This window comes from Belonocnema kinseyi, chromosome 2, assembly GCF_010883055.1.
Source record: "Belonocnema kinseyi isolate 2016_QV_RU_SX_M_011 chromosome 2, B_treatae_v1, whole genome shotgun sequence".
NCBI classification, from domain to species: domain Eukaryota; kingdom Metazoa; phylum Arthropoda; class Insecta; order Hymenoptera; family Cynipidae; genus Belonocnema; species Belonocnema kinseyi.
Window position 1 is genome coordinate 133,497,401 of NC_046658.1, and position 13,300 is coordinate 133,510,700.

The 13,300-nt window shown below is 25.3% G+C and overlaps 1 protein-coding gene across 5 annotated transcripts in view; it reads right to left on the reverse strand.

Moving 5' to 3' along the window:
- The window catches only part of LOC117167487 (schwannomin-interacting protein 1 homolog), a 108,455-nt gene that overhangs the window by 50,831 nt on the left and 44,324 nt on the right, over positions 1-13,300 (reverse strand). For all 5 annotated transcript variants that reach the window (XM_033352467.1, XM_033352466.1, XM_033352468.1 and 2 more), the window contains exon 6: positions 1,291-1,756. In XM_033352467.1, coding sequence (XP_033208358.1) covers positions 1,291-1,756 — 466 coding nt within the window. The remainder of the gene's footprint in view (positions 1-1,290; positions 1,757-13,300) is intronic.

Genomic DNA, 13,300 nt, shown 5'->3' on the forward strand with positions numbered 1-13,300 from the left:
CGGGCAGTTTCTTAATCGCCTACGTGTCAGCTTTCATTTACACTAACTTTTATCACGATCAGTTCTCACCTTCGAAAAAATGCAGTGGGATCTCGGACTACTAGGAGAGGGATACAAATTTGTGGGAGTAGTGCGGAGCATGAGGAGTGAAAGAAAGTAGAGGCGACAAAAAATTGGGAGAATGGAAGGTGAGGAGGTAGAAAAGTAGGAGAGTACAAAAGCAGGGGAGGAGGACTAGGAGAGGATGGATAAGTAAGAGGAGGAAGAACAAGTAGGGGGTGAAGGGGAGGGGATGAGGAGTCAGATAATGAATGTACTGAAACGAGGAAAAGTATGGGAAGTGAGAGAAAGTATAGGAGGTGAAAAAAGTGGGAGAAAGGAAATAGAGCAGGGAGAAAAGTAGGTGAGTAGGAGAGTAAGAGCGTAGGGGATGAGGACTAGGGGAGGATGGATAAGTAAGGAGAGGGAGGAAAAGTAGTGAGGGGAGGGGAGGGGAGGGGATGAAGAGTAAGAAAAAGAAAGTACCGAAGCGATGAAAAGTGTGGAGAGCGAAGGAAAAGAAAGGGAGGGTGCAATAAGTAGCAGAACGGAAGTAGATGAGGGTGAAAAGTAGAAGTGTAGGGAAGAAGTCTTAGGGGAGGAAGGGCAAGTGAGGGAAGGCTGGAAAAGTAGTGCGTGAAGGGAAGGATATGAAAAGTGAGAGAAAAAAGAGTATTGGATTAAAGAAAAGTATTTGAAATTAGGGAAAGTAGAGGGGGAAAAGGGAGAACAAAAATAGATGAAGGAGAAAAGTTGAATTGTAGGGTCGGGGAACAAGGGGAGGGTATGCAGTGTGAGAGAAGTAAGATGACGCAAGTAGATGAGGGAGAAAAGTAAAAGTGAAGGGAAGTTGTAGAGTTGGACGGATAAGTAAAGAAAGGGAGGATAAGTATTGGACCTAGAGGAGGGGAGGAGACGTGAAAGAAGAAAAGTACTAGAGCTATGTTGAGTATGGGAAGTAAAGGAAAGTAGTGGAGGGGTCGAGAAGAAGGAGAACGTGTAGTAGAGGAGGGAGAAAAAGTAGGAGAGTAGGTCATGTGGAGTAGGAAACTACAGATAAGTAATAAGAGGGGTAAAGTGAGGTCTGGGAACCTGGAGGAGGGAAAGTAAGAAAGAAAGAGTAGGAAATTAAATGTATCGAAAGGGCGGGAAGTAAAGGAAGTTGGTGAGGGTAAGTGAGAGGAGGGCAAGAGATGATAGGATCGGACTAGTTTTTTTTCTAAAACTGATAAAATATTTTTGTCAACTCACCAGCTCTGCGTTTATCTGGACGCCGCTGAGATGAGTGAGTCTGTTGCCTCCTCCTGGCCTGATTCCTAGCCATTTTTTCTTTCTTTTTAGCATCAGCGCTAGAAGCTTCAGGAAGGTCTCGATCCAGAAGCTTGTTTGTGTCTTCTCTCATACCTTCCTTGACGATGCCAGTGAGAGGAAGAGATCTGGGAGCTCGCAGATCAACAGCCTCCATTGCTACAACGTCCGGTACCGGTTGGACGTATTTCTCAAGGTCAACCCCGATATCTCGTCCAATACTGGAGAGAAGGTCTATTTCGTCGAGTTTCGCATAAGGAGCATTTTCCTCAGAGGAGTCGGAGTTATTTCCCGAATCCTCAACGCTGTTGGGGATCGAAGTGCCCTGGCGGTTTCCTATCTTGATAGATTTGGGCAACTCCTTGGCCTCGCGAATCAGGTCGATGTGCTCGACAGCTGCGTCTTCCGGCTGTGGTTGGAAGATAAGAATGAGTGATAATGATGTATGGTTCATTGAGCTCAAAATATAGCCTAGGTGAAGCACCTCTAACAGATCCGAATGTCTATTTTTATTATCTCCCTTTCCTTGTCTTTGCTCAGTCAGCAGGCTTAGTTTATATATGTTTCCACACTTTGTAGAGTCAGGAAATAATGGAGTGGAAGGGGATAACATTATTATAGTCACGTCTTGGAGTTCTGATAAGGTCTTTACACTTTACGAGAATTACAAGTAGTACTTGAGATATTTTCATGCAAGGAAAATTGAGAATGATGGTAATTAAAGACATTTAAATCTGCTCTTTTACTCGTCTCGCACTTTTGAATTGGTTCCTTTAGGTGAGGGAGGGGGGCAGTTGATCTAAATAATTTCTCATTTAAATTATTTTCACATGTCTGAATCACTAAAACAAAAAGTTTAGTAATTTGGTCGAAAATTCAAATACTCAGTCGAAAGATGAACTACTTTGTTAAAAATTAATTTTTTAAGTTGAAAATTCATCATTTTTGTTAAAACATTTTTTTTGTGGAAAATTTAATTGCTTCATTAAAAATTTATTATTTCTTCATAAAATTTTACTATTCAATTTTTGGTAAAAAATTTATCTATTTTAGTTCAAAATCCAACTATTTAGTTCAACATTTCTTCTTTTTTGTACCAAGTTGATGCTCTTGGTTCAAAATTTAATTTGGTTGAGATTTAATGTCCTTTTTTTAAATTATTTTTTTTTTTTTTGTAGAAATTTAATCTTTTGGGTTAACAATGCAATGTTTTGGTTCAAAACTAATTTGTTTTAGTTGAGCACTAAACTGATTGATTAAAAATGCATAATTCCTTTATTTAACAAACTGTTCAAAATTTGAAATATAAATATTTTTTGGCTGAAATATCAACTAACATACTTTTTTATTGGTTGAAAATAATTTATTTTAACTAAAAATTTAGTTTTTAGCTGAAACTTTAACTATTTTTGGTTCAAAATTTACGTATTTTGTTAAAAATTTACCATTTTGTCAGAAAATTAATCTCTTTATTGAAAGTTCAACTACTGGATTGATCATTTATGTGATTTGTTTAAAACTGTTCTTTTTGTTGTAGAAAATGAATTTTTTTCCTGCTTGAAAATAAAACTTGTTTAAATTTATTAAACAAATTTTTTGTTGAAATATTTACTATTACATTTTTTGTAAAAAATTCATCTTCTTAAGTTGAAAGTTCAATTGCTTTGTTGAAAATACTAATATTTTGTTGCTAAAAATAAATGTTGTACTGAAAGTTTAACAATTTAGTTGAAAATTAAACGTTATTTTTTATTAGGAGTCTTATTTATTCAAATAAAATGTTTTAAATTAAAAATTTAAGTCGTTTTGGCTGATACATCAACTTATACATTTTTCGTTGAAAATTTATCTTTTTAGTTGAAAATTAATTTTTTAAGTATAAATTTAATTATTTAATTTTTGGCAAAACAATCCATCTTTTTTAGTTCAAAATCCAACTATTTGGTTAGAAAATTGAGGTATTTTGTTAAAACTTCGTCTTTTTGTTGTAGAAAATCATTTTTTTGTTTTGTTAAAAATGTAACTGTGTGTTTGAAGATGAAACTGTTTTTTTAATGGATCTGTTTAGGTTGAAAAACTTTGCTGAAAATTACTTCGTTTTCCTAAAAATTAATTTTTTTACTGAAAATTAACCAATTTGGTGGAAAATTCAATCGTATCATTGAAAGGGAGCTTTTTTGTTGATAAATCCTAATTTCGGGATGAAAGTTAAAATGTATTGTAGAAAACTCGTTTTGCTGACTGGAAAATTTAACTATTTGGTAGAAAATCCAACTCTTTTGTAGAAAATTCGTTTCTTTTTTGTTGAAAATTTAGTTTTTGTAACAAAAATTTTATTATTTTTTTTACTTTAAAAATTTAACTATTTGGTTGAAAAGTTATTTTGTTGAGAAATCGCCCTTTATGGTTGAAAATATTATTTCTGGTTGAAAATTCAACGATTTACTTGAAACTTTGACTGTTTTCTAAAAAACTCGTTTTTTTTTTAATTTTGAAAAGTGCAACATTTTGAATCAGGTGTTTCTCTTTATGGACTGAAAAACGTTTCTGAGTTGAAAATTTAACATCTTCGTTGAAAATTTAATTATTACATTTTTAGTAGGAAGTTTTTTTTTTTTATTTGAAAATTCAACTATTTGGTTGAAAATTGATGTATTTTATCAAAAATTCGTCTTTCTGTTATAGAAAATAATTTTTTGTTGCTGTACATATATGCAACTGTTGGCTGAAAATTAAACCATTTAAAATTCAACTACATTGTTGAGAATGCTTTTTTTTTTGTTAACAATTAATTTTTTGCTACAAACTAATCAATTTGGTTGAAAATTCAACTGTATGACTAAAAAATAACTTTTTTGTTGATAAATCATATTTTTGGGATGAAAATTTAACTTTTTTGCAGAAAAACTCGTAGTTTTGTAGAAAGTTCAATTATTTGATTGAAAATTGAACTGTTGTGTAAAAAATTCCGTTTTTTTTATTAAAAATAATTTTTTGTAGTAATATTGTAACTATTACAATTTTCTTTAATTTTTTTATTTTTGTAGTTAAAAAGTTAAAATATTTGGTTGAAATATTATTTTGTCGAGAATTCGTCTTTTTTGGTTGAAAATTAATCTATTTGATTAAAATTGAACGATTTACTTGAAACTTGAACTGTTTTATAAAAAGCTCTTTTTTTTTTGAAAATGCAAAATTTTGAATAAAATTTTTTTCTTTATTGACTGAAAAACCTTTCAGAGTTGAAAAGTAACTTTTTGTTGAAAATTTAAATGTTCCATTTTTGGTAGGAAGTTTATTTTTTTTTTTTAGTTGAAAATTCAAATATTTAGTTGGAAATGCATTTTCTTAAAAATTCGTATTTCTGTGTTAGAAAATCATTTTTTGTTGCTGACTATGCAACTGTGTGGTTCAAAATTAAACCTTTGAAAATTCAACTACTTAGTTGAAAATTATTTTTTTTTTGTTAACAATTAATTTTTTACCGCAAATTAACCAATTTTTCGAAAACTTAACTCTATGATTAAAAATTAACTTTTTTGATGATAAATTATATTTTTTGGATAAACACTGAACTGTTTTGTAAAAAGAACTCATCTCTGATTGAAAAATTCAGCGAGTTAGTGGAAAGTTCAACCTTTTTTATAAAAAATTCGTTTTTTTATAAAAATAAATTTTGGTAATAACATTGTAACTTTTTTTTTTTAAGTTTTTTTTTCGTTACAAAGTTCAACCATTTGGTTGAAATTTTATTTTGTTGAGAATTCGCCTGTATTGGTTGAAAATTAATCTTTTTCGTTGAAAATTCCACATTTTGAATCTGTTTTCTTGATGACTACTATTTTGTTAAAAATTCTCTTTTCTCATTCAATTCAACTCAATCGTCTTAGGTAATTTTTGTGTACCTCCTAAATAAATTTATGAGAAAAATTTATTCGTAAAAAATTACGTAATCTTGCGAGGGGGGGGGGCTACGGACGTGTCTAAATAGAAGTTAAAGTAATTAAATTTTTTATTTTCAAATGTATTGCCAAGACATTCCTTGGCGTATGTACAAAAAAAGGAGAGAGGAAGTTTCATGATTTCATACGATGCCTGGAGTTGGAGAGGTCAAACACAGTCTAACTTTTAAGTATGCAGCACAATCGGTATTACGGCTTTTAACTTGTAATAAAACGCTAAACCTTATGTTTAACCAGCTTCGTTTTTTATTTTAAATAAATTTTTTGAATTGAAAATTGAACTATTCTGTTTTTGGTTAAAAATTGAGAATGACCGTTTTAACCAAAGAAAAAAATTCCCGGTCATTTCCCGGGTTTTTCCCGCTTCGCAAACATTTTTTCCGGTCAATAAAATTTAAAAAACCGAACGCTAAAGCTAAACATTGTTCCACTTGAAAAATAAACTACAAATAAAGCATACAAAGTGGAGCTATTGAATTTTAAACATTTAAAATTGAAATTTAAAAGTTTTTCAATAAAAAAATTTTGTATTCAAATGCTTAATAACTTACACGTATAAAATGGAGGGTACTGACGCTTTTCAATTGAACAGTTTTAAATGAAATGCAGATAAACTGCAAAATTCAGAATTTTGAACATTCATAAATTATAGAGTTCAAAAATTTAGATTAAGTTCGAAAAATATAAATCCATGTACACATTTTCAATAATTTAAATTTAAGAATCAATTAATAAACTTTTAAAAAATTCAAAATTATATTGTTATTTTAGGCTAGAAGCATTAAAAAATGAAAAATTTTTAACTTAAATGTTCTTAAATTAGAAGTTAAATTATTTTCATTTTAAATAGTTTAAGCAACCTTAAAAATCCTTAACATTTTATTCTAAAATATAGAGAAATCTAGAAGTTATTTCAAATTTTTTCGAATTTAAAATAATTTCTGAAACTTTTCAGAACTTCTACGCATATTTTAAAATTAATTAAATTTCTTCTACAACTTCTAGAAAATTCTGCGAATTAAAAAAAATTTCCTTCAAATTTGGATTCATAAATAACAATTGAAAACTTATTATTTTTATATAAAATTTGAGTAATTTTAAGAGATATTCTCCAAAAGAATAAAAACATTTTATTGATATTAATAGGAAAATTGACAATGATTTATGATTTTGAAAAAGATTTTAAGAGATTTCTAGAATTGTTAGAAAAGAACCTGGAAGATTTTAACAATTTTTTTTACTTGCAGGATTGTCTAAAAAATGTAGGAAAGATGTTATTCATTTTAAAATATGTTTAGAAATTCTGAAAAAAATTTCGTTTAAATTACTTGACATATTAAGTTTTAAATTAATTTTGAATCCTTTCAAAACTTCTAAATATCTCTGAAAATTACTCAATTTTTTTCTAGAACAATAAAAATGGTAATGTTACAAGTTAAAAAGCTTTTCGAAATTTTCACAATTGAAAGCTTTCGATGTCAAACAATTAAGTTTCAAATTGTTTACTTTTAAATATTTGGCTTTAATTTACTCGTATTGAATTAACAGTCAAATTTTCATAAATATTAATTAATTATTGTTTTTCTGAATTAAAATTTTTTAATTAAATGGGTTGAAATTGAGACTAAAACAATATTTTTAATTTAATAAAAGCCATAAATTAAAAATATATCATTGATAAGTTATTTTTAATTTAAAAATGGTTTATAAAGTTTCAATCGCACCTTTACATTTTTTTTAATGAATAAGACTTTCGAATTGAAACAGTAACAATCCTGAAAATTCTTAAGCTTTTAACGAAATTCGAATCGTTTTCTCAAAGAAGTTATTGTACCGTTTTTAATACTTACGGTACAAATCATAAATCAAAAAGGTTTCAATTCAATTAATTATTTTAAAAACTGTTGAAATCGAACTTAAACAGATATTTCTTCTGAAAATTTGTAAAATTATTAATTATTTCTTATTAAAAATTGTAATCTTCTTTGGTTTAAACATCAACTTGTACATTTAAAATTCCTAATTCATCTCGTTTGGATGACGATTTAATTACTTGATTGACAGTTACTCTTTTGTTAAAAATTAATTTGTTGTTGTTAGGATTAATCATTTTAATTGAAAACTCATTTTTCTTGGTTGAAAAATGAGCTATTTTTGTTGAAAACTTGTTTTTTTTTCTAGAAAATTGTTTTTTTTTTACTTGAAATGTAACTATTAAATAATTAATCTTCTGGGCTGAAAATGAATATTTTTGTTGGAAATTTAATTATTTTAGTTTCAAATTCAACTTTTCCAGTTGAAGATTCATTATTTTAGTTAAAAAATCATTACTTATTTTGAATATATAACTATTTTTTTTGAAAAAAAGTTTCGTTTTTGTAGCAAATTAATTCTTTTTTACCGAAAAATGCATCTAATCCAATTAAAAATTACATCCTATTAGTTGAAAATTCATCTTTTTGGTTAAACATCAATTTTTGACTGAAAGTTCAACTATTAAATTGTTTATTGACAATGTATCTGTTAAATTTAAAATTCAAATATTTTCTGTAAAATTCGTCTTCTTTGGTAAAGATTAATCGTCTTGCTTCAAAATACATCTTTTTCATTCAAAACTCAACGATTCTTGTTAAAGATTAATTATTTCGATTGAAAATGTATCTTCTTTGTTTAAAAATTAACTATTCCATTTTCAGATGGAAATTCATTATATTGGTTGAAAATTGGTCTTTTTTAGATGAAAATCCAACTATTTGATTGAAAATTCATATATTTCTCTGAAAACTCATATTTCGTGGTAGAAATTAATCTTCTTGTTTGAAAATTAATCGTCTTCTTTGCAAATTCATTTTTGCTTAACATTTCAACTATTGCAATTAAATATTGATCATTTTAGTAATGATTTCAAGTTTTTTGTTAAAAATAAAAGTAAGTAGTTAAAGGTTGAATTAAATTTGTTTCAAAAATAAATCTTTTTTTTTTGTTTGAACAATATTTTTTTGAATTGAAAATGTAACTATTCCATTTTTGGTTGAAATTTTATCTGTTTAATTTAAAATTCCAGAATTTTATATAAAATTCGTCTTCTTTGGTAAAAATTAATCGCCTTGCTTCAAAATCAATCTTTTTCGTTTAAAAATAAACGATTCCAGTTAAAGATTGATTATTATTTTAATTGAAAATTCATCTTCTCTTTTTAAGAAATAACTTTTCCATTTTTGGTTAAAAATTATTCTTTTTAGTAAAAAAATTTTTAATTTTAAATTAAAATTTTCAGTAAAATATTCATCATTTTAATTGAAAATCAAACTACCTTTTTCAAAATTAAAGTCTTTTCTTTAAACTAATCGTCTTGTTTTCAAATTAATTTTTTGCTTAAAAACTCAACTATTGCAAGTAAATATTAATAATTTTACTAATTATTTCATATTTTTGGTTGAAAATAAAACTAATTAGTTAAAATTTAAATTAAATTTGTTTCAAAAATAAATCTTTTTTTGTGGAAAAGTAATTTTTTAACTAAAAATTTATTTGTTTAAAAATTGATATTTTTAATTTGAAAATTCAACTGTTTGATTCAAAATTAATGAATTTGGTTGAAAAATCTTTTTTTATGATAGAAAATTAATCTGTTTCGTTGAAAATCCAAATATTTGCTTAAAAATTCTTCTATCTTTGTGAAATAAGCAATGCATTTTTAATATGAGTAGACAAAATAAAAACTTGTTTAAATAATCATTAAAATTCATAGACTTTAGAGACAAGTTCAAGAAATGATTAATTATGTTTTCAGTATTATTTAATAATTTAATAAATCTATAGTGTTAAAATATTGATGTGTATCTTGTAATATTAATTAAATTCCTAGAAACTAAAAAAAAAACATTATTTATAATAAACTCGCGGAAAATTATATCTGGAAAAAACCAGGAACTTTCAGGAAATTTTTTCCAGGATATAGACGACTCAGGCGCCGTTTATAAACTAACGTTACCAATTTTGGGCTATTTTTAACCCCCACCCCTACCCCAATTCTATAAAAACAGAGGAAATAGGGTGATTTTTGACGAAAATAGGGGAATAAAAGGGCAATAAATTCTTTCAAATAAAATAAATTTAAATGCCGTATTAAATTTAATACGAAACACTTTAAATTTGTAAGATTTTTAATATAAAAATTTAAAAAATGTTGAATCCTTAATCAGATATGAATTTCCAAAAAATAGATATCAATCTTAAACAAAATAGTTCAATTATCAATTAAAAAAGATTTTTCTTGACCAAAAATAAAATAATAAAATTTTTAGATTAAAAATTAATTTTCAACGACAAAAAACGAATTTTAGAACGAATAGTTAAATTTTCAACCAAAGACATAAATTTGTAACTATAATGATCAATCTTGAAAAAAAGTTTAACAAAGAGTTCGGCATTTATCCCAAAGATTTTTTATTAATAAATTACATTTTTTGTTAAAAATTCTCCTTTTTGGATTACAAATAAACTAGTTTGCTAGAAAATTTAACTATTTGCACCAAAAAAAAGTTTTATTAAAAAAAAGTAGGTTAAATATATTTTTTCTTAACTGAGAAATCTTGCTTATTTGAAAATTATTTTGTTTGGATTTAAAGTTGATCGCTCATGGTCCGTTGAAATATCAACTATTTTCTTGTGGTTTGAAAATTTATTTGTATTGTTTAAAATTAATTTTCTACCAACATACACAAATTTTAAAGAAAATACATTAATTTTCAAACATATAGTTAAATTTTCAGCAAAACAAAGATATATTTTCAACCAAAAATGGAATAGTCAATTTACAGTTCAAAAAATTGATTTTCACAACAGTAAAACGAATTTTAACCTAAAAATGATCAACCAAAAATAAATAAATTTTTAGTTGAAAATTTAAACATTAGTTTCGGTAAAAAATTGTCTTTCTGATTTAAAGATTCATTTTTTTGATAAAATTTTTTTTAGAGAATATTAAGATTTCTGATTTCAAATTCATGGTTTTAGTAGATAACTGAACTATTTTGTTGAAAATTGAACAAAGTTATTGAATATTTATGTACTTCGTCGAAAATGTATTTTTTTTCGTAAAAAATTTGTCTTTTTTTTGGATTCAACTGTTTTTTATTTATATATAAACTCTGTATTGCTTAAAATATTATGTAGATATTGATTTTTTTCTTTAAAGATTAACTTTATTTGGTAAAAAATTAATACATTTTGTTTTTGGCTAAAAATTGATCTTTTTATCTTGAAAATTCAACTATCTGTTCATAAATTTGGTTAAAAATGTGTCTTAAGTGCTAACAAATTAATTTTGTTGGTTGAAAATTCAACTTTTTAGTTGAAAATTGATATATTTTTAAAAAAAGAATTTTATTTTGTTGAAAATTCGTTGCTTGTTGTTGAAAATTAATTTTTAAGCTTTCAATTCAACTATTGGGTTGTCAATTGACAGATTTTGTTAAGAATCCATGTGTTCGCATTAAAACTGAATTATTTTTTTGAAAATTCGTTTTTTTATGGTAAAAAATTAATTTTTTAAACTCTAAATTTAACTATTCCAATTCTAGTTGTATTTTATGTATTTTTAATTTTATGTATTTTGTTGAACATTTGTTTTCGTTGGTAAAAAATTAATTGTTTTAAAACTATTTGTTTAAAAATTGAAGGATTTGAATAAAAATTTGAGCTTCATTAGTAGAAATATAATCTTCTTGGTTGAGAATTAAACTAAATTCGACTATTTCAGTCCCAGTTTATAATTTATGTATTTTATAGAAAATTTATTTTCATTGGCATAAAGTCATTTTTTGGGTTAAAAATTGATGGTTTTGATTGAAAATTTGTCTTCATCGGTAGAAATTTTTGTTTTTTTAAATTCAAATTCTTGGTTTAAACTTGAACTAATTGTTTAAATACTTAAATCTCGAAATTTCTTAATTTAAATATGTTTTGGATGCAATATGAACTATTACATTTTTTTATTCAAAATAAATTTTCGGTAACTGTGTGGTTGAAAATTAAACTTTTTTGATAAAACAAATATCTTTAATTTAAATATTACCTGTTACATTATTTGATGAAAAGGCATCTTTCTATAGGTTGAAAATTCACCTATTTCGTTGAAATCTCTTTTTTTTAATTTGTTCTTTCATTGAAATTTTAACAACTTAGTTGAAAATGTAACTGTTCTGTAGAAAACTCGTCTTTTGGACTGGAAAATTTAACTATTCAGTATAAAGTTCAATTATTTGGTAGAGTTTTGTAGACTGTTTTGTAGAAAATTAATTTTTTTTTGTTAAAAAATAATTTTTTATAATATAAATGTAACTATTGAATTTTTTCTTGAAAATTCGTCTTTTTAGTAAAGATTTAAGCAACGTTTTGGTGCAAAACTAATTTTCTTTTTTAGTTAAAGATTAAAGTTCTTTTTTCTAAATGTGAGTCTTTTTTATTGAAATCAAGTTTTTTGAATTAAAAATTTAAATCGTTTTCGTTGATATATAAACTATTACATTTTTCGTTGAAAACTTACCTTTTTGGTTAAAAACAAATTTTTTTAAATCGAAACCTAAATTATTCAATTTTTGGCAAGCAATTTATCTTTTTTAGTTCAAAATTCAATTATTTGGTTAAAAAATTGAGGTATTTTATAACAAAATCGTCATTGTGTTGCAGAAAATATTTTTTTTTTAATACAGCTGAACGACTTTGTTGAATTTTTTTCACAAATTAATTTTTTTATTGAAAATTAACCAATTTGGTTTTGTAGAAAATTGATTTTTTGTAATATAAATTTTATTTTTTTAGTTTAAAAATTCAACTATTGGGTTGAAAATTTATTTTTTGGCGAATTCGTCTTTTTTGGTTGAAAATTAATCTTTTTGGTTGAAAATTCAACGACTTACTTGAAACTTTAACTGTTTTGTAAAAATCTAGTTTATTTTATTTTTTATTTTGAAAATGCAACATTTTTAATGAAATTTGTTTTCTTCATTGACTGAAAACCCTTTCTGAGTTGTAAATTTAACTATTCCATTTTTGGTAGGAAGATGATTTTTTTTAGTTGAAAATTCAACTATTTGGTTGGAAATTGATGTATCTTGTTACAAATTCGTCTTTGTTTTGTAGAAAATCATTATTTGTTGCTAAATATGCAACTGTGTGATTAAAAATTAAACCACTGAAAATTCGATTTGATTGAAAATTTGTCTTCATTGGTAGAAAATTAATGTTCATGGTTGAAATTTAAACTATTTGCTGAAAAAATTAAAATTTTAAATTTAAATATTTTTTAGTTGAAGTATCAACTATTAAATTTTTTCTTGTTTGAAAATAAAATTTTTTAACTGAAAATTTAACTGTTTTGATATAAAAAAAATTATTTTAAAAATTAGATATTACATTTTTTGTTGAAAGTTCATCTTCGTCTTGTTGACTGGAAAATTCGACTATTTATTATAAAATTAAAATATTTGGTAGAGGATTCAACTGTTTTGTAGAAAATTCTGTTTTTTTTTCTTCGCCTAAAATAATTTTTTGTAATAAACATGTAACCATACAATTTTTGGTTAAAATTTGCTCTTTTTTAGTTTAAAAATTCACCTATTGGATATAAAATGAATGTGATTTGTTTGGAAATGTCTCTTGATTGGTAGAAAATATATCTTCTTGGTTGAAATTTAAACTGTTTGTTGAAAAAATTAAAAATTTTAATTTAAATATTTTTTAGTTGAAGTATCAACTATTAAATTTTTTCTTGTTTGAAAATAAAATTTTTTAACTGAAAATTTAACTATTAACTTTCTGGTAGAAAATTGATCTTTTTTAGATGAAACTTTTGGATTGATAATTTATGTAATCTGTTCAAAACCCTTCTTTTTCTATTAAAAAAACAATTTTTTAGTTGAAAATGAAACTGTGTAGTTGAAAACTAAACTGTTTTGATTAAAAAAAAAATTATTTTAAATATTAGA